Source organism: Helianthus annuus, chromosome 10 (assembly GCF_002127325.2).
Source record: "Helianthus annuus cultivar XRQ/B chromosome 10, HanXRQr2.0-SUNRISE, whole genome shotgun sequence".
Lineage (NCBI taxonomy): Eukaryota > Viridiplantae > Streptophyta > Magnoliopsida > Asterales > Asteraceae > Helianthus > Helianthus annuus.
In genome coordinates, this window is record NC_035442.2 from 23421145 (window position 1) to 23448026 (window position 26882).

Sequence of the window (26882 nt, forward strand, 5' to 3'; positions counted from 1 at the left end):
AATTTGAGACCCGTATCTATACCCGATACCATCCTAATTTTAATTACTATATGATAAAAAAAGAAACACTGTTCAAACACTGTTCATTGTGTTTTTTTTTTATCATATAGTAATGTCTTAATATAGAGAAATTATAACAAAATAATAATAATAAAGCTAATAAACAAATGATAAACCATAATAATAATGAAAATAGAAAAAAAAACTATCATAATATTAAAACTATAGATAAAATAGTTACTAACAAATAAACTTATATATAAAAGATAATCAAATGAAAACTACTTTTACCTGCTTATGTATTTTGTTTTTTTTTTTTATTATTGGATTTTCTGTTTTTAATTAACATATGCTGATAGCCCTTTAGCTTAGTGATATTAGGTACTCATCATCATCAAAATTGGTGTAAAATTGGTGTAAGTTCATGTCCTAAAAGTGGACAATAGGTTGAGTGTTGTGTGTGTGTGTGTGGGGGGGGGGGGGTTGTGTTGTTCAAAAAAATCTAACATATGAAATGTTACAAGCAATCTAGCAATATATATATATATATATATATCATGTTCCTGCCTTTTATCACGAGGGAGATGAACTTTTTTATGGCATTTAGGCTAGGCGGAATGAGCTCGGGAAGTAGGAAGGGAGCAGAGCGGGAAGGAGATTATGCTGATATGGCGTGGGATGCGAGATGGATCAATTGGCATGGGCATCCTGAAATGAAGAAACAGTAAAAGTAGGACTAGACCATAGGGGGTGTGGAGAGCGAGCACCACTCCACCTGAGGATGCAGTGCGCCCTTATAGTACGCCTAAAACATAATAAGTTCACGTCAATCATAATACGCGTTTATCTTATTTATTTTGATCGTGTTTATAAGTTCACCAGTTCAAAGTTGTTAAGTTCTTGACACAAATCTGAACAAATCACATATATAAAAACTTCATAATCCACAAATTAAGGCCCATCCAAATTAAGATCATCTTCATAACAAAAAAATAAAAAAATAAAAATAACTAACAACAAAAATACAACTATGCAAAACACTCATATAGGAATGCTCTAACAAGATCAAATGATTAAGCACACACTAGAACTTGATGCAATTCATATAAGAAAATGACCATAGAGGTACAAATTAACCTTAAACATACAAAAGTTGAAATTTGAAATTGTCATTTGCGGTATCGATAGAAGCTCGAATATGATACAAAAACTTCATGATCCACAAAGGCACACCCTAATATGTTATTCTTTCAGTCTCATTTTCTAACCCTAGATGTAAATTTATTCAGGGTCAGGATCATCTATCATACAAGTATTTAAAATTTTACTGACCCAGTTAAAAACACCCTGAATCTCCAACCCATAAAAGTAACAACGTCATGAACCCTAATTAATATTTATTTCTTTTATCTATAACAGTAAACTTAAAAGGATTTGGGGAGGGTGAAACAGTATCTTTTTGAGCATCTTGGTTACCTGCAGATCTGTAATTTGATGAAGTTTCTTGATGAGGATGACGAATATGATCTTTCTGTTCATTACTACTGCTACTAGCCACTTTATTTTGGTTAGCCCTTTCACTATCAAGCTCCCTAATCTTGTGCAAATACCTCTTCAATGGCTCAGCATAATCATCAAACCCTAGATTCAACATTGCCCAACACACATCGTCTCCGTTGACCGTCTTTCGCTTTTCTTTACGACAATGATCTGATGCTTCGCCAGTCACAAAGCTAATGAACTCTGATACACATTCTTGCATGGTTTCTTTAGCTTCTTTTGAGATTTTCGCGTTGGGGGGAAGGATTTGCTTCATGATACGACCTACATTCGCGATCGGTAGCAACCGATCTTGTTCGTTGATCACATCAGGATCTTGTTGAGAAGCTGCAATGTTAGTGCTAGCATTATATGAGAAGTTTATGACTTCTCTACCTGAGTTAGATCCTATATTGTGAACCATGTTGGTTAAGTAAATCTTGATCCTCTAAAACACAGACACGTTGCTCTTTTATATCAAAATAAAAGTCTCCAATACGATAGTAATATCTTTATGCCATCATCCATCTATAGTGGATTCGGTTCTTTTAGACTTTCAACAAATACAACGTTCCGCAAGTCTATAAGGGGTTCTATAAGGGGTTGACTAAACGTAACCTCTCCTCTTGATTTTTCATCGTACCCCATGAAAACAGTAAATCAACAAAATTAAAAGGGTTGTTTTTTTTTGTCTTTTATGGTAAAAAGACGAGAGTTGATGATTTAATAACATCGGAGGAGGAGGGGAGTATAGTAAAAATTAAGAGAATGTGTACGTTTAACCGAATCTCTGAGTTAGCTAAACGTACCCTACCCCTAAATTTTTACCTAACTCGCTGAAAAACATTAAATCAGTAAGATATGTTGTCTTTAGTTTGAAATGGTATAATCTTATTGATTTGACAAGTTAAAGAAGATCATATAACAAGTAAAAAAGTGATAAGATGAAATACGTTTAATACAACCCAATTAAAACTATAACAACCGAATAGGTTATGAAGACCCACCACTTAAACCTAATCGATTACCACTAATTAGGATTTTTCACGACATCTTCAAATCAACGACTGAGATTCAGAGAATATTAATATCAAATAACTTATAATTGTACCAATGGGGTGGTGGTCCATTGGCAAAGGCAAAGCCTTTAAACTCTTTGGAAGAGTGAGGTCTTGGTTTTAAGTCCCATAGACGACATGCAATAAAAGAAATTTGCCGTCAAAAAAATAACTTATAATTGTCAACTGGGAGTATAAAATTATATAGAATAACGAATCTTATAAAAGCAACAGAAACCCATAACTAAAATAATTGAAAGAATTGTGTAAGTTAGGTTATTTTAAATGCTTAATTCAAATTAGAATAACTACTTTATAAAACCCTGGAAAGTCAGAAAATGACTTGCAATAACATCCAAGTACTTAATGGTCCCCGCTAATTAGGTCACTAATTAATTTGTAATTTGGTAATGGTATCAATAATTATTGGATTAAAAGAATATTAAATTGATCTTAATTTTGAGGAGAAGCACGTGTCCACCTCGTAACATGAGTGCTATCAAACAAAACCTAAAAAGAATTAACTAAAGCTTCATAAACTATTGGTTTACAAAACTTAGGTTGCCAGAATTACCAAATTAATATTAGGTTTAACATTTATGACACCCATATAGTGATGAAAAAAAAAATATTCACTTCTAGTGACTTCTCAGCTGGGAATCTGTAATTTAATTTGACTAATTCACATGTCTATTTCATAAATCTAATTATTTATTTTATTTATATTTATAGGCAAGTTAGTTAATAATAAAAGTTTAATTTTAAGTAGAGAATCACAAGATTCATATAACACTCATACATTTTGTTTGTTTACTAATACATAAAACAACTATTTATTGGCTCTCTTTTGCTCTCTCTATCTCACACTACTATATCTGCAAGATATAATATATTGTTTTCGTGATTATATATTCTAAGTTGATTATGTATTGAACCTGACGATGTATATATTTATTCATATATGATACTTTTCATATATCATATTTACCCTTGATTTTATCACTCTCATATGAAGTAGCCCGGTAATATTTTCTATTTATCTATTATATATAGTTTTGTATTACATGTATTTTTCTATGTATTGAAATTTAAAAGGCATTCAAGTTGTATTATAATTTACGAATTCTCTCAGGTTAGTTTTTGTTAAAGAAATATCATATTATTTTTACAAAAGTATAAACTTTATAACCATAGTTAACACATTATAGTTAGTCACAAAGTATGTATAAAAAAAAATTATAGCTACACCCATATAGAACTTACTAATACTTAGGTTAGAGGGTGTGTCAATGAAGATACTAGTCGTCACGCCCAACTCTTATTTTGCAGGGTGTGATAGATTTGTATCAAAGTCATAGGTTTTAACGAGTTAGGTTTTTGTAGAGATACATAGTCTCTAACATCATCTTCCTCTGGAGACATAGTGTTAGCTAATAATATCATTGTATATTATTAGGAATATATGTGATTTCCAATATTTATTAGTTGGTTAGAATTGTATTTTCACCATAGATAGATCCTAGAATTACTTTCATCTCTTATGTATTATTATGGATTGATTTGTGTAAGTAAACATCAAGGAATTATTCCATCTGACATGGTATCACATACCGTGGCTTGATTTCGATCTCGCCAAACCTGTCGCCCTATCCTTTACTTTTTTTTTTTCCTTTGTCTGCTCTTCAATAATGGGAGACAAGGCTGATAAAACCGATCCCAAACCCCAATCTCTTCACCCCGTCTACACCGTAACGAACATACAACATAAGGTTCGTGTCCTTAATGGTATCGGAGTCTCATACCCGACATGGGTTAAGCTTTTTATGCTCCACGCCACCGGGTACGATGTGGTTGACCACATCGACGGTTCGCCGACACTCGAGAAAACTGCACTAGAATACATTTCATGGAAGAAGATAGACGTTGTGGTCCTTCAATGGATCTATGGCACCCTTAGTAACGATCTCCTCGTTCGAGTTCTTGAAGAACAATCTACAGCATATCAGGCATGGATGCGGGTCAAAACTCTCTTTCTAAACAACAAAGGCCCTCGTGCCATGGCTCTTCAACATGAATTAACCGACCTCACCCTTGCCTCTATGCCCAGTCTTGAAGCCTACTGCCAAAAGACCCGGGAGCCTTCTGACCAACTTGCAGCCGCCGACTGCCCGCTCAGTAATACTCAGCGGATCCTACATCTCGTCAATGGTCTTCGCCGAGAATACGATACCACCGCAGCCATCATAAACCAAAACTTACCACCATGGGAGCAGGCCGTCGAGCAGTTGCAATCAGAATCACGTCGGATTGCGGCACGAGAAGCTCGCAATCCGACACCCATCATCGCCGCCGGAGTTTCATCCCAATCCGAACGCACACCATCGTCTAACCGTGACCAGTCCCATGCTCCACGCCGTGAAAATCGCCGGGAAAATAACTCCGAAAACCGTCGGGATAACACCCATCACAGCCCCAACTCTTCAAGAAATAATGGCTCTCAAAGTCAACAACAATACAAAAACTTCACGGTTCAAGCACCTTATGTGCCCTACTGGGCCCCACAACAACCTTTTGCTCGTTACTGGGCTCCACCACCTTGCCCATTTCCTACACAAGCTTGGGATCAACCATGGGATCCAAGGCCCAATTCGAGATAAAACAACAGTGCACCATCTAATTCTTTAGGACACTCTCAAGCCCAGTCCCACTTCGGAGCAGCAGATCCTTTGGAGCCCACCAGTCTTGCCCATACTGTACAAGCGTTGTCTATGAATTCCAGTTCCAATACCAATGGAGAGTGGCATATTGATACAGGTGCTTCTTCACATATTACCTTTGATATGAATAACTTTAACACGTTTTCCACACACTCACCTATAGAGTCAATATTTTTGGGTAATGGCAATAAACTTCCAGTCATGGGTTCGGGATCAACGGTTATCCACACTCCGTCAAAACCTTTACACCTAAAATCCGTGTTATTTAACCCCAACATTATCAAAAATCTTATTTCCGTGCGTCAATTTAATATTGATAATAACACATAAATTGAATTTGACCCTTTTAGCTTCTTTGTGAAGGATTTCCAGGATGGCACGATCCTGAGTCGTCATAACAGTACCAGTGTTCTCTACCCGCTCACTCCAAATGCTTCCGCAACTGCTTGTTTTGCCTCTACCAAAGACCCTCCACTCTGGCACCATATGTGACAACCCTCAAAATTTCATGTATTCCGTACAATTTATTATTGATAATTAAAGTGTTTGACAACTGTGTGGAATTACTTAACTGCTCTCTGATTTCTGTGCTATATTTACATGCGCTTGTTAACACACTAGTAGTATACAGAAAATCATTAAATAGTCCCTTGTGTTTTCCTAAGTGTTAGAAATTAAAAGTATTACAAATATATATATATATATATATAAAAGATAGAGTGAAATATAGATGATTGTATGTTAGATATAGTGATTGGGACTAAAAGTAATTTGAATAGGAAACTCTATCGTACTCGTGTCTTCTTCAATCGAAACCGAAATATCGAAAATCGTCGCACCGAACACTCGAACCAGGCTGTTGATCGATCAGGCTGTCAGCCGATCGAACAGCCCAGCCGATCGGACGGACTGTCTGATCGAGCAGGCTGTCCGATCGGGATGCATGGTCGATCGGCCAGCCCTTTCCTCTTTTGGAGCCTATAAAGAGGGCTGTCATTGTCATTCTTTCCACTTTTGGAAACCCTCTGACCGACTAGCTCGTGCTCCTCACCTTTTCTCAGATTTCTTCCGATTCCGGTAAGTTTTCATCCTAAATCTGGTACTTTCTTGATCAAAACATACTCCTACACCTTTCTATCTTTCAAATCTTGATTTCTAACCGTGAAATCATCAAGATCTAAGCATTCTAGGATGATGGCATCATGGTGTTCTTCAAGAACATCATGTTTTGGCCCTAATCTACCATGAATAGCTCAGATCTAACCGTTTTCCACATAAACAAGCTAAGATCTATCACAGATCTGAACATTTACATGGTGTGAAGGATTGAAAGAAGGATTTCCAACTTTCTTTCAACTCTTTTACACTCAATGCCTTCAAACCGATAGGAACGGAGCTTGAGCCGACTCACCAATCATTCTAGTGGATGAGTAGTTCAAGATTCGGATTCTATCTACGAGGTTCACCGATTTTGGGTTGGACACCAAACTACCGTTCCGAACAGTTTACCGGCCGGACTTGGGTGATTCCTGTCCGAGCAGGGAAAACAAGTAAGAACGAAGGTTCCATGGTTCAGCTCGTTGTCAAACTACCTCAATATAACGTCAAATAAACAGAACAGCCAAGTGTTAGACGAACAGGCCGACCAGGTCAGGATGCTGGCCGAACGGTTAGGCTGTCCGAACGGACAGCCCAACCGATCGGACATGTCAGCCGATCGACCAGGCCAGCTGATCGGCTAGCATATGGACCCACACTTTGACAATTTCATGAAGTATAGTATTGAACGAGGTGATGTTCGATCGAACGAGCCGTTTGATAACATTACTCATCGGATCATGAGATACTATGCTTCAACCCTTAATCGATTTTCAACTCGTTTGACGTATTGGAATGCCACCCGATCGAGCATGCTGTTCGATCGAGTATGCTGTACGATCGAGTGACATCCTGCTGAGGACTACTACTGAAGTTCCTAAACGATCGGTTAAGCCGGCCGATCGAACATACTGTTCGATCGATCGACCTGAAAGGTAAGAACACTTCAGTGTTCTCAAATACTACAACGAAAACTTCAAAAGGTCAACCATCACACACAAACACGTCCTACTCAAAGGAAGAAACAATCCACTCGAACAGTCCAACCGATCGAGCCTACCGGCCGATCGAACAGACTGTCCGAACGGACTGTCCAGCCGAACGAACAGCTCGTCTGATCGAACCTGTTGTTCGATCGACCAGGCTGTTCGACCCACTTACACTTGTTTCCATTTTACATGTATTCATCGTTATGCTACCGAACTGTTCAGGCTAACCCTACTCTCAAGCGCTCCCTTCAATCCATCAATCAATCGCTGTGAGTATACTCGATCCCTTTTTGCTTTTAGCACTTTTGGGTGTTACATACGTTACTCATATCAAAACACAAACGATCACACTACTCAAGTTATTTGAACGCTAACCAATATGCATGTATTACGTGACTAAATGAATGCTTGTTGATTGTGTTTACACGTGGAATGCTGTTTACCTGCCTTAACGACGTAGTACTATTGTTTGGACTCAGCACCCGTTCACACGGGGGTTGTTAAGGACAATTACTTGCATGGATTACGGTGGTAATCATGTATTGCGAACTGTCTCGGACAGTCAACCCGCAGTCATTGGTATCGATAGATCCATGTCGAAAATTAACATGCTTCGTTTTCCTCTGTGTACCTGCTGGTTATGCGTAAACTATTCGAACTCTATTATGCTATTATCAAACTTGTATGCTCACCTTTACATTATATGTATTGACTTTATTTTAACGTATGTGACAGGTGTTTATGATGTTTGCTTCCTAGGAAAGCGAGGCTAGAATAAAGCTCTAGAGGCCCCCAACAGATAGCTGTCTGTCAGGAAAGAGCAACTAGAGCATAGTTGTCTGTAGATCTTGTCAGGCTGGGTCTTTAGGAGCATTTGAACAATATTTATTTGTTTTATTTAAATCTGAGTTGTCGGAACAGAATACTTGACCGGTTGTTATCTGTAATAATTTGTTTGTTATTTGGGACACGGTATGGGACGTGTTATTTACACTGAATAGTAATGATAATTGTTATGGAAACTTCTGGACAATCTGTTTCGCTCAGTGCCATGCCCCGATGATTCCGCCATCGGTTGGGGTGTGACAGATTGGTATCAGAGCCATAACTATAGGGAATTAGGCAAGACACGACCTAGTCCGGGTCGCTGTCTTAGAGACCTAGACTATAGTTAGGAACCAATGGACCAAGTTTAGGTGCCGTAGCCAGCTACTCTTCACTATCACTGCACTCGAATTTTCAAATAGAATCAAGCGATTTAGTTAGGATTAGGTGTGAAAACCGCAAACTCCCGACTAAATTACTTGATTAATGCCGATTTTATCAATTTATCTATGTTTTCCCCATTATTTTCGATAGCAAACAAGAAGAATTGTACCAAATCAGGAGTGAAATCCATATTTGATGAATAATCTCCCCAATTTTACTAAAACAAGGAAGAAATTGCTAAGCCAGGGGTGAAACCCGAACCTTGGCAACTTATTCCGACTTTTACTCATCTCACCAAAGCCCCGACGGACTCCAACGACCTGAACTCCCAAGTATGACCTAGGGAATACGTGTTGAATGCCCAAGAATCGAGGCAGCAACGCGAGCCCGAAAGTTAGAAAGTTACGACAAGTCTACTGTGAATAGTCGAATCACTTTGGGTAGTCGATGTCTAGTAGCCGCAGACAATCTATCTCTCGATTTTTAGGTGTTTTGATTCTGAGCCCGCAGCCGCCGACTCTGATGACTCATTGTTTTTAAATATTATATGTGTTTAACTGTTTATTGTGTTTAAGATTTTGAGGATTATTCGATTTTTGCTATCACGTCGATCGACACACACAACTCGTATTGCTATTCTATCTCAAGACGCTAACAAGTCGCTGCAATTCTAGACGATATCATGCTACGAAAAAATGATTATACTATACTCGACATGCCATACGATTATACGATACTATTCGGAATACTATACGCGACCACTATGTACGAACGACACGCGAGCTTTGAACGATAGGTTTCTGCATTCTGACTGCATCTGTGATTAAATGTGTATGTGCTTCTGTGCTTAGGTGTCTCTGTGCTCTACGTGCCTACGTGCTTATGTGCTTCTGTGATTATGTGAATCTGTGACTATGTGCTTATGTGATGCGTGTTTCGACGTATTTCTAAGCTTTAGTAAGTAGTAGACGTGTGAGGTGAGATTCAATTAATGTGTCTGAGACCTACGACGATGTCTGTTGCAGACCATGTCGTCATCTGGACGCCGAACCCCACTTACTCGCCAAGAGAAGAGAGACAGACGTCTCGCTGCTATCATCGCCAAGAGTGTGGCCAAAGCTGTAAGCGATGTGTATGAAAACGCCAACAAATCATCTGAGGAGTCACGAATCGATGCTCCTAAGGATGCCAACAAGACTGGTTTCAGCTTCAAACAGTTTAAAGCATGCGGACCTAAAGAATTCACCGGAGAAGATGGCCCTACCGCCATGTTTCAATGGTTTGATTCGGTTGAAGTCACTCTGCGCCAAAGCGGCTGTCCTGAAAATCTCCGCACCCTCAATGCTACAGGCGTCTTCCAGTCCCGAGCTCTAGACTGGTGGACGGCCGAACGAAACAAGCGCGGAAATGATGCAGCTTATGAGCTGACTTGGGAGGAGTTGAAGGCCATTATGATGGACGAACTCTGCCCTCCCCATGAACGCCAAAAGCTGGAGGATGAGTTTTGGAACATCAAGCAGAAGGACGGAGACAACGCTGCTTTAACTACTCGCTTCAAGCAGCTTAGCATCATCTGTCCCGATCAAGTCAAGACGCCAGACATGGCCATCAAGAAGTATATTGAGCTCTACCCGACTGTGTTGCCGATTTTGTTCACGCCGCCAAGACATCATCGATTGAAGAGACTTATCTGCTTGCCGCTGAGATCAATGACAAGCGGGTAAAGTCAGGTTTTTAGGATAAGCATACCAAGTCTCTGCACCAAGCCACCACCGCATCGACCGTCGACACCACCATTGCCCAACCCTCCAAGTCATCAAGAAGAAAGAAGAAGCACAAGAACAACAGCTCCAGCAACAAGAACTGTGCTGTGGCAACGACTGCTGCCCCTCTGCAAGCCGTACAGGCTCAGCAGCAGTCTCACCACCGACAAGCTCCAGTGATTAATGCGCTGCCAGCCAAGCGCGCTTACACAGGTCCCTACCCGCTCTGCCCGACATGCTCTTACCATCATCCGGTGGGAATCGCCTGTCGTTTCTGCACCCACTGCAACCTCTACGGGCATTTCACTGCGAACTGTCGCTATGGTCCCTGTCAAGCCCTAGTTCAAGCCGCCGCTCATCAAGCTCTACTTCCAGCCCCTCAAGGCCAACCTGTAGCTCAAGCACCAGTGTTCAATGCTCGAGTCTGCTTTGCATGTGGTGACCCTAACCACTTTGCAAACATGTGTCCGAACCGGGTTGTGAAACAAGAACCCCAGCTGCAGCAGCAACAACAGTAGCCTCAGCAGCAACAACAAGCAGCCCGTGCCAGAACCTTTAACATCAACGCCCATCAAGCCCAGGCTGACAACAACGTGGTTAATGGTACATTCCTTGTGAATGGTATTTATGCATCATGTTTGTTTGATACTGGAGCCGATAACTGCTTTGTGTCGTTTGAATTCGAGAAGCTCCTTAGTCGTAAGCGCTCTTATCTCCCCTCGTCATTCGAAGTCGAAGTTGCTACTGGAAGAACCGTCGCCGTTAATTCTGTTCTTCGTGATTGTACCCTTGAGCTCAACAATCACATCTTCCCAATCAATCTTATTCCGATGCAACTCGGAAGTTTTGACGTCATAGTAGGCATGGACTTTCTTCGCGAAAACCATGCTGAAGTTGTGTGTTTCGAGAAGATGATTCGATTCTCGCTCGTGAGTGGTGATCTATTATGTGTGTACGGTGAAACAGCTTCAAAGGTCTCAAGCTCATGTCGTGTATCCAAGCTAGCAAGTATCTCCGCAAGGAATACAGAGCTTTCTTGGCCAACATTGTAGTAGCGGAGAAGGAAAAGAAAAAGAAGGTTGAAGTCAAAGACGTCCCAGTGGTTCGTGAATTTCCTCAGGTGTTCCCTGATGATCTTCCCGGACTACCGCCAAGTCGTGATATCGACTTTCGTATCGACCTCATTCCTGGAGCTAACCCTGTTGCCAAAGCCCCTTATCGACTCGCACCATCCGAAATGAGGGAACTCTCAAACCAACTCCAGGAGTTACTTGAAAAAGGCTTTATTCGCCCAGCACCTCTCCTTGGGGCGCACCAGTCCTTTTCGTCAAAAAGAAGGATGGGTCGTTCAGGATGTGCATCGACTATCGGGAGTTGAATAAGCTAACCATCAAGAACCGTTATCCCCTACCTCGAATCGACGATTTGTTTGATCAGCTACAAGGTGCATCGTGCTTCTCGAAGATCGATCTACGTTCAGGCTATCATCAACTGCGCATTAAAGAGGAAGATATACCCAAAACAACCTTTTGCACTCGATACGGCCACTATGAGTTTGTTGTTATGCCTTTTGGTTTAACCAACGCACCCGCGGTTTTTATGGATATGATGAATCGCGTGTGTAAACCTTATCTTGACCGTTTCGTCATCGTGTTTATCAATGATGTCTTGCTTTATTCCAAGTCGAAAGCCAAACACGGACAACATCTATGTTTGGTTCTCGAGTTAATCCAGGGGAACCAACTCTATGCTAAGTTCTCCAAGTGCGAATTTTGGTTGGAGGAGGTTCAGTTTCTGGGTCACCTCGTGAATAATCAGGGTATTCATGTCGATCCCGCGAAGATTGAAGCAGTTAAAAGCTGGATTACGCCAAAGAACCCATCTGAAGTTCGTTCTTTTCTCGGACTAGCGGACTATTATCGAAGATTTATCGAAGGATTCTCTAAGATCGCCATGCCGCTTACCGCTCTTACTCATAAAGACAGATCTTTTGTTTGGGGAACTGAACAAGAATATGCTTTTCAAACCCTCAAGCGCAAGCTCTGCAATGTCCTGTTCTCACATTGCCAGACGGAAACAATGATTTCATTATCTACTTTGATGCTTCCAACCTTGGTCTTGGTTGCGTTCTCATGCAACGGGACAAGGTTATAGCTTACGCATCTCGTCAGCTCAAAATCCACGAGAAGAACTATACAACCCACGATCTCGAGCTAGGCGCAGTTGTTTTTGCATTGAAGATTTGGCGACACTACCTGTATGGTACCAAATGTACGATCTTCACCGATCATAGGAGTTTACAACACATCTTTAATCAGAAAGAACTTAACATGCGTCAACGCCGATGGGTAGAACTTCTTAGCGATTATGACTGGGAGATTCGTTATTACCCAGGCAAGGCAAATGTTGTAGCTGACGCACTCAGCAGACGGAGTTATTTGCTCAGTATTCGCAATACCCAAGCCCAGCACAACCTCGAAGCTCTCATCCGCGAAGCCCAGCATGCATGTTTCAATGAACGCACCTTGAAGAAGGAGAGAATCTATCACGATAGAGCTCAGCTTGTAAGCAAAGCAGATGGGATTTTCTATTATCTGGACCGAATTTGGATCCCTAAGCGGACCGATTTGCGAAAGATTATAATGAACGAAGCCCACAAATCCCGATACTCTATTCATCCCGGTGCCGATAAAATGTACCAGGATCTTCGTTACAAGTACTGGTGGCCGGGTATGAAACGGGATATCGCCCTCTATGTTGGAAGTTGCCTGACTTGTGCGAGAGTTAAGGCTGAACATCAACGACCTTCTGGCTTACTCGAACAACCTCCAATCCCCATATGGAAGTGGGAGAGTATAGCTATGGATTTCATAACCAAACTTCCGCCCACGCCATCAGGTCACGACAACATTTGGGTTATAGTTGATCGTCTGACCAAATCAGCCCACTTTTTACCAATACGGGAAGACTACAAGGTAGAACGACTAGCCCGAATCTACACCGATGAGATCATTTGTAATCATGGTACGCCTCGTGACATCATTTCAGACCGTGATGCTTGGTTTACTTCGCGATTGTGGGAAACGTTTCAAGCGGCTCTTGGTACGTTGCTTAACCTGAGTACTGCATTCCATCCCCAAACTGACGGACAGACTGAAAGAACGATCCGTACTCTTGAAGACATGCTCCGCGCGTGTGTCATAGACTTCGGTGGTAGTTGGAACAAATACCTACCGTTAGTCGAATTCTCGTACAACAACAACTATCATGCCAGCATACAAATGGCACCATTCGAGGCTTTATATGGAAGAAGATGTCGTTCGCCTATTGTGTGGCACGAGATCGATCATTCGCAACTAACTGGTCCCGAGTTATTACAAGAAACGACAGACAAAATCCTCCAGATTCGAGACAACTTGTCGAAAGCTAGGGACAGACAGAAGAGTTACGCCGATAGAAGACGCAAGCCCCTTGAATTTGACGTTGGCGACTACGTACTCCTAAAGGTATCACCTTGGAAGGGTGTGGTCAGATTCGGCAAGATAGGGAAACTAGCGCCTCGATATGTTGGACCTTTTAAGATTCTGGAAAGGATCGGAAAAGTCGCCTACAGACTCGAACTACCGGAGGAACTTAGTAACGTCCACCCAACTTTCCATGTGTCGAACCTCCGAAAGTGTCTAGCTGATCATGATCTGATTGTACCGCTCGACGACCTTCAAATAAACGAAATGCCACACTTCGTGGAAAAGCCTGTCGAAATCATGGATCGCCAAACCAAGCAACTCAGGCGCTCACGCATCCTTATCGTGAAAGTCCGATGGGAAGGCAAACGGGGCGCAGAGTTCACTTGGGAACTCGAAAGCGACATGAAGGCCAAGTACCCGCAGTTGTTCAAATGAAGATCTGAAGCGAGAAAATGGTAAAAATCATTCACGGTGCTGTGCAGCTTCGAGCCTAATTTCGGGACGAAATTCCCTAAACAAGGGGAGGCTGTAACACCCCGTGTTTTCGAATGTAAAAGTCAAAGTCAAAGTCCAAGTCAACTTTGACTTCTTTGACTGTAATTAGTCTATTTTATGTATTACTTGCATTATGTGGAGTAAGTGTTGTTAATATGAATGAATCGAAGTAATCGAATGTTTAATCAACGCGAACCGATTTCCGACTGTGAATAGTAGGAAGTAATAATGCGATAAAGTTAACTAATCAGTAATCAAACCGATCTAACCATCATCGAACTTGAATCTCGAATTACGCGAACTTTGGTTGTTGTTATACGTGTGTGTGTGCCATACCTGTGCGTGTTTACTTTATGTTTTTGTGTGGTGATCAATCGAATCAATCGAAACTCGAAACTCAAATTGAATGCAATCGAAATTGAATTGTGATGAATGGTAACGTAAGGATAGGGTGAAATATAGATGATTGTATGTTAGATATAGTGATTGGGGCTGAAAGTAATTTGAATAGGAAACTCTATCGTACTCGTATCGTCTTCAATCGAAACCGAAATATCGAAAATCGTCGCACCGAACACTCGAACCAGGCTGTTGATCGATCAGGCTGTCAGCCGATCGAACAGCCCAGCCGATCAGACGGACTGTCCGATCAAGCAGGTTGTCCGATCGGCCAGCCCTTTCCTCTTTTGAGCCTATAAATAGGGTTGTCATTGTCATTCTTTCCACTTTTGGAAACCCTCTGACCGACTAGCTCGTGCTCCTCACCTTTTCTCAGATTTCTTCCGATTCCGGTAAGTTTTCATCCTAAATCTGGTACTTTCTTGATCAAAACATGCTCCTACACCTTTCTATCTTTCAAATCTTGATTTCTAACTGTGAAATCATCAAGATAAGCATTCTAGGATGATGTCATCATGGTGTTCTTCAAGAACATCATGTTTTGGCCCTAATCTACCATGAATAGCTCGGATCTAACCGTTTTCCACATAAACAAGCTAAGATCTTTCACAGATCTGAACATTTACATGGTGTGAAGGATTGAAAGAAGGATTTCCAACTTTCTTTCAACTCTTTTACACTCAATGCCTTCAAACCGATAGGAACGGAGCTTGAGCCGACTCACCAATCATTCTAGTGGATGAGTAGTTCAAGATTCGGATTCTATCTACGAGGTTCACCGATTTCGGGTTGGACACCAAACTACCGTTCCGAACAGTTTACCGGCCGGACTTGGGTGATTCCTGTCCGAGCAGGGAAAACAAGTAAGAACGAAGGTTCCATGGTTCAGCTCGTTGTCAAACTACCTCAATATAACGTCAAATAAACAGAACAACCAAGTGTTAGACGAACAGGCCGACCAGGTCAGGATGCTGGCCGAACGGTTAGGCTGTCCGAACGGACAGCCCAACCGATCGGACATGTCACCCGATCGACCAGGCCAGTTGATCGGCTAGCATATGGACCCACACTTTGACAATTTCATGAAGTATAGTATTGAACGAGGTGATGTTCGATCGAACGAGCCGTTTGATAACATTACTCATCGGATCATGAGATACTATGCTTCAACCCTTAATCGATTTTCAACTCGTTTGACGTATTGGAATGCCACCCGATCGAGCATGCTGTTCGATCGAGTATGCTGCACGATCGAGTGACATCCTGCTGAGAACTACTACTGAAGTTCCTAACCGATCGGTTAAGCCGGCCGACCGAACAGACCGTTCGATCGATCGACCTTAAAGGTAAGAACACTTCAGTGTTCTCAAATACTACAACGAAAACTTCAAAAGGTCAACCATCATACACAAACACGTCCTACTCAAAGGAAGAAACAATCCACTCGAACAGTCCAACCGATCGAGCCTACCGGCCGATCGAACAGACTGTCCGAACGGACTGTCCAGCCGAACGAACAACTCGTCCGATCGAACCTGCTGTTCGATCGACCAGGCTGTTCGACCCACTTACACTTGTTTCCATTTTACGTGTATTCATCGTTATGCTACTGAACTGTTCAGGCTAACCCTACTCTCAAGCGCTCCCTTCAATCAATCAATCAATCGCTGTGAGTATACTCGATCCCTTTTTGCTTTTAGCACTTTTGGGTGTTACATACGTTACTTATATCAAAACACAAACGATCACACTACTCAAGTTATTTGAACGCTGACCAATATGCATGTATTACGTGACTAAATGAATGCTTGTTGATTGTGTTTACACGTGGAATGCTGTCTACCTGCCTTAATGACGTAGTACTATAGTTTGGACTCAGCACCCGTACACGGGGGTTGTTAAGGACAATTACTTGCATGGATTACGGTGGTAATCATGTATTGCGAACTGTCTCGGACAGTCAACCCGCAGTCATTGGTATCGATAGATCCATGTCGATAATTAACATGCTTCGTTTTCCTCTGTTTGCGTGCTGGTTATGCGTAAACTATTCGAACTCTATTATGCTATTATCAAACTTGTATGCTCACCTTTACATTATATGTATTGACTTTATTTTAACGTATGTGACAGGTGTTTAAGATGTTTGATTGCTAGGAAAGCGAGGCTGGTATAAAGCTCTAGAGGCCCCCAACAAATAGTTGTCTGTCAGGAAAGAGCAACTAGAGCATAGTTGTTTGTAGATCTTGTCAGGCTGGGTCTTTAGGACCATTTGAACAATATTTATTTGTTTTATTTAAATCTGAGTTGTCGGAACAGAATACTTGACCGGTTGTTATCTGTAATAATTTGTTTGTTATTTGAGACACGGTATGGGACGTGTTATTTACACTGAATAGTAATGATAATTGTTATGGAAACTTCTGGACAATCTGTTTCGCTCAGTGCCATGCCCCGATGATTCCGCCATCGGTTGGGGTGTGACAGGAACAGTGTCAAACCGAACAACCGGACTTTACTCGGAACATAAAAATATTGCCAAAGACATAGTTTACACTTTTCTGAGCTAGCTAGTGTCCCCGAAAACCCTAACACCCATTATATTAATTACTACACTTAAACATACTAACTAAACCTTTAGATTCCATCTAGTTTATAACTATAACATTACAACCCAACCATACCCCCCCCCCCCAAAATGACGGTCACCCAAGGGGGTGACACACATCCTTTTCTTGATTATTTTATTAATCTTGCTAAGTATCTAGTAGACACAATGTATGATGGATAATATGGAGACATGGTCTATAAATTTGAACAAGGGTTCTTCACTCTCTTTCATTCCACACATCAAGCAACAACTCCTTCTCCTTCCTCTCTACCCCATTCACGGCAGCCACCACTAACCACCCTACCACCACCATCAACTTCCATTCAAGTCATTTTACATACGCTCAAAGGTGCTACGGGTCATACAACGAAGCTCGGTGCTCTCAGAAGTTGAAGGACCTTTTCCATTCGCTATTAACCATCACTTTTCTACTCCCGAACTTCCCTAGCCTTGAGCTAGTGGTAAGAACTTAGATCCGTTCATTCTTCATGTTATTTAAGTGGTTAATAGGTGATTTAATGATTAAATTTATGAAACACTAAAGAACTTGCACTAAAGTCTTGAACATATGGAATAAAAGATGGATAAAGAGAAGATATGTGTGTAAATCATGTTGATCTTGTGTTGTTATGATTCTTGTTGATTTTCTGATGATTTTGCTGGTTAATATTGATGTTTGATGTTGTTGTAATCACTAAACATGTTAACGGAATCAATCGAACATGCATTAGAAGTTAAGGAACTAAAACAGAAAGCTGGTTGGTGTTTACAGCCAACTTCAGTTGGCTGTAACCAGACCATAACCTAATGAAAAATGTATTTTCTGAAGCCTAGACTTATGTATTATGAAATACGGTTCTAATGGCACCGGAATCGTAATTTTTGAACTTCGTTTACTATTTTTAAAGACCCGATTTGTTACAGCAGCTAGAGCTGCATTTTACTGCAGAAAATGGGCGATATGTTTTTAGTAATAACTTGAGTTCTGTGTCGAATCAGCCCATGAAATCTGTACAGTAGATGGACACTGATGTCGTAGTAATTGTCCCACTGGAATTTCGTCAATCCGACTTACAATGAATTTTTAATGAATTATTCCGTAGACTGCAGTCAGAAAAAGATAAATCTGAGTGCAGTCCGGAAAATGATTTTTAATAAAATATTGGTGACGAATTACATCCCGAGATTTTTACACAATAATATCTAGATTGTTTAGCACCTTCTGCAAAAAGTTGGGAATTTTTGAAATAAGATAACTATTTTATTAAAATGCTTGAAAACAGCCCAGTTTTGGATATTTAAGTTGAAATGACATAAGTAGTAATTTGCGTGTCTAAATGTCGAGCATGCTATCTGTGAATGATCTAACATGTTATGTGTCGATAAAAGTGTTATGTGCAATGTCGTATGTTTATTTGTGAATGGGAATAGATGGGGAGGTTACATGGGCAAAAACTGTTAAAGTAATGCATGTTATGTGATAGATACGTGTAGGAACTTTGTGCTCTATTTGAAAACCACTAAATGACTAACTGGTAATCATATTAGGACGTGATTGACCGACCTTGACTGTTAGCTATATTTGAGAATCTAACCGAGCAAACCGAGGTGAGTTCACACACTTTCTAAGGCATGGGATTCCCGGTGGGTTGGGAATGGGTTAGAGAATTAAAACGGAATCTACATATCTTACTTAGGTAGGATATGTACGACCATCCTCCTCGGGTAGGATACCAATATTAATCCTGCGTATTCTCTTTGGGAGAACTACGTACGTTCGTCCTCCTTAGGTAGGACAACAACCTTAAAACTTACTAGACAAAACTCTAACATAAGTCCCTCATTTTATATCGACTTAATCGTCGAGGCCAATGGCGAGCGGGTCATTAGTTAATAGCGCTATTAAGTTTAACAAACCTTACACCGTGCCAGTCGGACGGGCGTGTACTAATGGTCTATGGCAAACCATCAGTGATGATAGACACTGATGTAGGGCACAACTTACTTGCGTAGTAGTCGATATCATACGGTCTAGTAGTTCACATGGGGAAGCCCCCACTAATTATGGATATGGTTTGGGTAATAAGGAATAAACTGGTTAATTTTACTTTCAACTACGGGGTAACCCCCACGGCAATTACGCCAATGAAAGTCAAACCACGTTTTCAGAAATAACTTAAAACTAATCAACCAACCGTGAACTCACTCAACTTTGTTGTTGACTCGTTGTTACATGCCTTACAGGTCGCTAAATGCTTGGAGCTTGCACGAGGAAGGAGTCGTTGTGGTGTACGGACTGTTATGTTTCGTGCTTAATTATTTAAATCCTTATGAACCTATTAAACTTACGCTATGGACTTTAAACTTATAACCTATGGACTTATCTTTTTTGGATTTTACGTTTATGCTTCAGCTGTTTAATTTAAAACTTGGTTAACTAGCTTTTGGTCACCAATCGTATTGTGGTTGGCTTTATTTACTTAAATACGTTTGTCAGTATGATTGGTGGCTCGATCCTGGTCACGTCACGCCTCCAAGCGGTGGTACTCCGCATGGTGGATTTTGGGGGTGTGACAGATTGGTATCAGAGCCATTGGTTATAGTGAACTTGGTTTTAAAAAGAGGAAAGCTTTTCGATAAAACCAGATTATAACCTGTACAGTGCTCAACGATCCATAACGACGCTTCGCTCCACGTGCAAGACTCGACACAATAGGTGGTATGATCTATGTTATATTGTCGGTTAGATAGTTTACACTGTGCATTAGATAACGTGATAATTGCTAAATGAACCTTGTGTGCTTACTCTCTAATGTCGTCCCACACTTACGCACTTACGCGACACTTTCCTCACTTACGTTGCCTCGTTATGAAGATCATGAACGGATGCGAAGGACGTATCAACCTAACTCAAGCCCAGCTGACGGCTTTGATCAATGAACGAGTTGCTGAGGCACTCGCAGCTGTTCCTGCAGGAGGACAACATGCTCAGCCTCCTGTGTGCACGTTCAAAACCTTCATGGATTGCCAACCTAGTACTTTCAGCGGCACAGAAGGAGCTGTAGGTCTTCTTCACTAGTTCGAGAAGCTTGAGTCTGTTTTCGAGATGTGTGAATGCCCTGAAGATCGTAGGGTGAAGTATGCTACTGGAACACTCGAAGGTGCTGCATTAACCTGGTGGAAGGCACAGGTTCAACTGCTTGGGTTGGCGGTTGCTAATGCCACCCCATGGAACAGTTTCAAAGAACTGATTAAAGAAGAGTACTGCAGTCGTGACGACATCCACAAGCTGGAGGTGGAATTTTTCTATCTGAAGATGACGGGGTCTGAGATCGAGGCATACACGAAGAGGTCAAACGAGCTGGCCATCCTGTGTCCCACTATGGTGGATCCTCCCATCAAACGTACTGAGCTGTACCTCAAGGGTCTTGTACCAGAGATTCAAAGCCATGTAACCTCAGCTAATCTTGGCACCATTCAGCAAATCATCAAGTTGGCTCATCGTCTCACCGATCAGGCAGTTGAGCAGAACAGGCTGCCCAAACGTATTAGCGCTACTACTTCTGATGCTCCCAATGATAATAAGCGCAAGTGAGATAGAAATTTGGGTAAGGGTTCTACTTTAGCTCTATCCCAGCAGCGAAAGACAGACGAGTACTGGAGCCCCAGTCAGCAGTCTTCTGGGAATCAAGGTCAGGGTGGGTACAAGGGAAATCACCCTAAGTGCAATCGATGTAATTTGCACCACAGCGGGCAGTGCAACAAGGGCCGATTTCAGAGATGTCACAAGCTGGGTCATGAAGCCCAAGATTGCAGGAGCCCACGTCCTGCAAATCAGAACCGCCAACAACAAGCCCCACAGAACCACCAGTAGCAGCAACAGCAGGGCAATAAAGGATTCTTTCAGTGAGGCGCTGAAGGCCACTTTAAGAGGAACTGCCCTCAGTTAAACCAGAATCAGAACAACCCAAGAAACGGGAACCACAATGGAAACAACAATGGAGGCAACAACGGAGGTAACAATAATGGCAATGGCGCCCAAGGTCGGGTGTTCGTGATTGGTCAGGGAGAAGCAAGGAACGATCCCAACGTTGTGATGGATAAGTTTCTTCTGGACGACTTCTTTGTTACTATGTTATTTGATTCGGGTGCCGATACTAGTTATGTGTCCTTAAAAGTTAGCCAAATGCTTAAGCCCACTCCAACGCTTCTGAACACCAAACACATGGTAGAAATAACAAACGGTAAAGGTCTTGAAGCCACACACGTAGTTAAGGGCTGTAACCTCATCCTAGCTGGTCAGACCTTCTCCATCGATCTTATTCCTATCGTTCTGGGTAGTTTCGACGTCATTATTAGGATGGATTGGTTATCTCAACACCAAGCGGAGATTATTTGCAAGGAGAAAATCATCCGTATCCCTTGTTTTGATAAAGAACCCCTCGTGATTCGTGGCGACAAGAGTGGTGCTGTTGTAGGCATCATCTCTTTCCTTAAGGCCCAGAAGTGTTTGCGAAAGGGCCACACCGCTATCCTAGCTCTCGTTTCTGATTCATCCTCGGAAGAAAGGAAGATAGAAGACATTCCTATTGTGCGCGACTTTCCTGAGGTATTTCCTGAGGAATTGCCTGGTCTTCTGCCTCATCGCCAAGTTGAGTTTCAAATCGAGCTAGCTCCAGGGGCAGCGCCCATAGCTCGAGCACCATATCGACCAGCGGCGAAGCTTGAAAAAAAAGTTCGGGGGGGGGGGGGGGGGGGTCGGAAGGTAACATACCTAGAAAAAAATTTCTATCGCGTAGTTTTGAGGTGTATGTTCAGGTCAGACGTCGGTGATTCGATTCGGGTCGGGTCAAACATTAATATCAAATAAAAAACGTTCTTAAACATAAAAAAGAAGTTATCATTTTATTCTTCCCCATAGCATAATCTAATAACAAAACAAGTTAACGAATCACTCTAAATTTCAAACTCTAATTTCAATCTAAATCAAATCACAATAAGATTAAACAAATAAAATTAGACATAGTTACAGAAAGATTCAACAAGTTTAGGGCAAAAATTTGGACCAATTTCACCCCTAATTTCAACCTAAATCACATAAATTGCAGCCCTAAATTAAACCTAAAGATAAAAAACACATACCTTTACCCTTATGAAGATTGAAGAAGTCGAACAAGAGTACAAGACCACAACAACGAGCAGCATTTTGACTTCTCTTCGCGAACAACAAGATGAAGTCGAACAGTTCTGGAACCCGCGTCCCCCCCTCCTTTCTGCAGTTCTGGCTTGTGGCTTCTGTCCTTCTGGTCGATGTCCAAAGTAAATGAATTTGGGTTTTTTTATAGGGTGGGCTTTTAAGTTGGGCTATATAATGATTTGATTTGGGTTATATAATATACATTTTAGTATTCTACCAAATATAATGATTTGGGCTATAATATTTGGGCCAATTAAATATTTTATTTGAGCTATATAAATCAAACAATTAAAACCGGGGGTCGAAAACGTATATATCTAAATTTCTTTTTATAAACTGGGGGGTCGAAAACGTATATACCTACAAAATCCTATACGAAACGTACATATATAACACTACTGATCGGAAAGTTCGGGGGGTCGGGAGCCCCTCCCCGCCCCTTAAATCCTGCGCCCTTGATATCGACTAGCTCCATCAGAGCTCGAAGAACTGTCTACGCAACAACAAGAACTCTTGGAAAAGGGTTTCATAAATCCTAGCTCTTCGCCTTGGGGTGCTCCAGTGCTATTCATAAAGAAGAAAGACGGTACCTTCAGAATGTGCATTGACTACCGCGAGCTCAACAAGGTGACTATGAAGAATCGTTATCCTCTTCCACGCATTGATGACTTATTCGACCAGTTGCAAGGATTGAGTTTCTATTCTAAGATTGACCTAAGGTCAGGCTACCATCAGCTGAGAGTCCAAGAGGAGGACGTCTCCAAAACAACATTCAGAACTCGTTACGGCCATTACGAGTTTCTGGTTATGCCTTTTGGATTAACGAATGCACCTGCGGTCTTCATGGATCTCATGAACCGAGTGTGCAAGCCTTACCTGGATAAGTTTGTCATAGTGTTCATCGACGACATCCTGATCTATTCTAAGAGTCAGGAGGAACACGAGCAACACCTGAGGCTTATTCTGGAACTTCTTCGAAAAGAGCAGTTGTATGCCAAGTTTTTGAAATGTGACTTCTGGCTTCGTGAAGTCCACTTTCTAGGCCATGTAGTAAACAAGGATGGGGTTCATGTAGATCCATCCAAGGTTGACTCGATCAAGAACTGGCCTGCACCCCGTACACCAACAGAAATCCGCCTGTTCTTGGGTTTCGCAGGATATTACCGAAGATTCATCAAAGATTTCTCAAAGATTGCGCAACCTCTCACTTCACTGACTCAGAAGGGTGTCACCTATCGTTGGGGTGATGCACAAGAATCTGCGTTTCAGCACTTAAAAGATAGACTTTGTAGCACGCCTATCCTCTCATTGCCTGAAGGCACAAAAGATTTTGTGGTTTACTGCGACGCTTCCATCCAAGGACTTGGTTGCGTGTTGATGCAACGCGACAAGGTCATTGCCTACGCATCACGCCAACTTAAGGTTCACGAAAGGAACTACACTACTCACGACTTGGAATTGGGAGCAATTGTTTAAGCACTTAAGATATGGAGACATTACCTGTACGGTACCAAGTGCACCATTTACACCGATCACAGGAGTCTCGAGCATATCTTCAAGCAAAAGGAATTAAACATGCGTCAACGCTGATGGGTCGAGCTCTTGAATGATTACGAATGCGCGATCAAGTATCATCCGGGCAAAGCCAATGTTGTGGCTGACGCCCTCAGTCGAAAGGATACTATACCTAAGCATGTACGTGGGTTACAGCTTACCATCTAATCCAACCTTCCCGCTTAGATTCGCGATGCTCAGGTTGAAGCATTGAAAGCAGAGAATATCAGGGATGAGTCCTTACGAGGATCGAGGCAACGACTAGAACAAAAGGAAAACGGCGCCTACTATGTTAACGGACGCATCTGGGTTCCACTTTTTGGAGACTTACGCGAGCTTGTGATGGATGAAGCACATAAGTCTCGTTATTCAGTACATCCTGGTTCAGATAAGATGTACCACGACCTAAAGACTACATATTGGTGGCCTGATATGAAAGCCAACATAGCAACCTACGTCAGTAAATGCTTGACTTGTGCTAGGGTCAAGGTCGAATACTAGAAACCATCAGGCCCACTTCAACAACCAGAGATACCTAAATGGAAATGAGAGCAAATTTCCATGAATTTCGTTACTAGCCTACCCAGATCTCAACGTGGAAATGATACCATTTGGGTGATCGTGGATCGACTGACCAAGTCTGCACATTTTCTGGCCATCAAGGAAACGGATAAGTTTTCCACTCTAGCAGACATCTACCTAAAGGAAGTGGTATCAAGGCACGGAGTGCCAACCTCCATCATTTCTGATCGTGACGCGCGTTTTACCTCTGAACTGTGGCAAGCTATGCACAAGTCGTTTGGCTCACGTTTAGATATGAGCACCACTTATCACCCTGTAACAACTCTCACTAAAATTAATACTTAGTACGTTAATTATCTATTAAGGAAACCCTAATTGAGAAACCCAAGCAATTCTGTATAAACCCTAAAATTTTTATAACAATCGGACATCAGGATCAGGGCCCCTAAAACTCAGGGGGGGGGGGTAAACCCAAGCTGATAATTATCATAATAATTCGTTGTCTAACTTTCAAATTCACAAACTGTCAACTCATCCAAGCTACTTGGACACGAACCTACCCTACCCTAGAATTGTCATTCGCCGCGACACGCGACAGGACTTACGTCCTCTGTCGCGACACGCGGAGGGAACAAAAATTCAGTATAAATAGGTGGGGTTGGCACTTGAAGTTTACTGTTCGTTCGACGTACAAATTCATAATATTCACTGAGTTATAGTTCGATTACTACACAACACACACTAATCTCGAAACACTGCCGCAATCAGGGTAATAAGTCGACCGCTATTACGATTCAACGTCCGATCGATTATAACTATCCACTGATAGGTTAACTGCCGCTCAAATTGAGTTTATACTTTGTTATTCACCGTGATTTCGACTTGAATGTTTGAGTGCTGTTCGAACTCGGACTATACTCTGTCATTCGTTGTGAATCCGCTGAATTGTTAAGTATTGCATTTGTAAATCGTTTTGAGGGTTTAATCTCGTGAATTGTTGCAACTGCTGTATTAGTTACTAACCCGTTTGTGTGTGCATTGTTATTTAAATTAGGTTAATCAAGGCTAATCAGTAGGCTTATACTCTGCTCGTTAAAATCTGCAATGTGAGTCATTCTCTTTTTATCAACTGTTTTTACAATAGTCCAAATTATTTTCCAAAAGTTATAATTACAGGGATTAAGTCTTTGTAATCACCAAATTACAGCCGATATGTGGGGTATTGTGCACATTATTATTGTTTGTATCATTTTAGGTGAGAGAGCCTAAATCATGATATTCACTATTAGGTAGTCGGACCTAAATAGTGATTTACGTCACTTGTGGGTGAACGGACCCAACAGTGATATGACCACAGTCACAGATCCGGTCGAGTGACAAGTACTGTGGGTATTGGTTGATATGGAAACATTGTAATCGCTCTTAATACTTCAAAAATTATAACAACGTGTCATTTTAGTTAAAACTGAATGATTCGCTCAGTATTTCCCCGCTGACAAAACCTTTTTCAAACATGTTTCAGGTGATCTGTTGTGATCCAAGAAAAGTGCCGTAACGCACTACAAGCTTAGAAAAGTGGCTCAATGTGAATAAATAAAGAAACATGTTTTGAGAAATAAAGATTTCCCCGGGAAATCACCTTATTGTAAATTATGGGATTTATCCCTATATTATATAAACGAGTAGTTTTAATATTAAAGAGATCCTGTTTAAAAAGACTTCCGCTGTCATTTAAATAGATACCACGGGATTTCCTGCCTCGCGGCTCTGGACCGGGTCAAACCGGGGCCGAGGGCCGTGACAGGAAAAAGGTGGTATCAGAGCCACTGATTTAAGCTTACTATTGATTTTAGCCTATTGATTAATTCTAATTAGCATTATGTGAATATATGTTTTATTAACTGATTAATTGTTGAGTTACAGTATGGGTAAACAAAAGCTTTCTGCGATCTACCACAAGTTAGATACTACACCCACAGAAAAAGGAACCTCTTCCTCCAAATACCCAGTAGATCCGAAAGAAGGGATTTTTGTTCGGAAAGCACAATATGAGAATCCTCTCACCCCAGAGAAAAGAAATTCGATCATTAGGAAAAGCCAGAAACCCCAAGTCAAGAAAGTGAGGTTTAATCCAGAAATCCAGGAATTAGACAATAGTCCACCTTGGGAAGACCAATTAGATGAAAAATGGGCAAATCTTTATATGCTAGCTACCGTAGCAGAAAATGCAAACCTCTAAAAACCATCAATAAGCCTGGTCTATT

General features: G+C 41.5%; 2 protein-coding genes across 2 annotated transcripts; one reads left to right on the plus strand and one right to left on the minus strand.

Annotated features, from left to right (window-relative positions):
- Positions 1-961: 961 nt before the first annotated feature.
- Positions 962-1963, minus strand: LOC110880959 (nuclear transcription factor Y subunit B-4). Its single transcript, XM_022129372.2, has one exon. The coding sequence runs from the start codon at positions 1961-1963 to the stop codon at positions 1391-1393; it is 573 nt and encodes a 190-aa protein (XP_021985064.1). The 3' UTR covers positions 962-1390.
- A 2322-nt stretch (positions 1964-4285) lies between these two features.
- On the plus strand, positions 4286-5254 carry LOC110880792. The gene has a single exon (XM_022129244.1). The coding sequence runs from the start codon at positions 4286-4288 to the stop codon at positions 5252-5254; it is 969 nt and encodes a 322-aa protein (XP_021984936.1).
- Positions 5255-26882: the final 21628 nt, after the last annotated feature.

What these genes read in the sequence shown, in the direction of transcription:
- LOC110880792 (XM_022129244.1), top strand. Translation starts at nt 4,286, where the DNA reads ATGGGAGACAAGGCTGATAAAACCGATCCCAAACCCCAATCTCTTCAC.
- LOC110880959 (XM_022129372.2), bottom strand. Translation starts at nt 1,963, where the DNA reads ATGGTTCACAATATAGGATCTAACTCAGGTAGAGAAGTCATAAACTTC.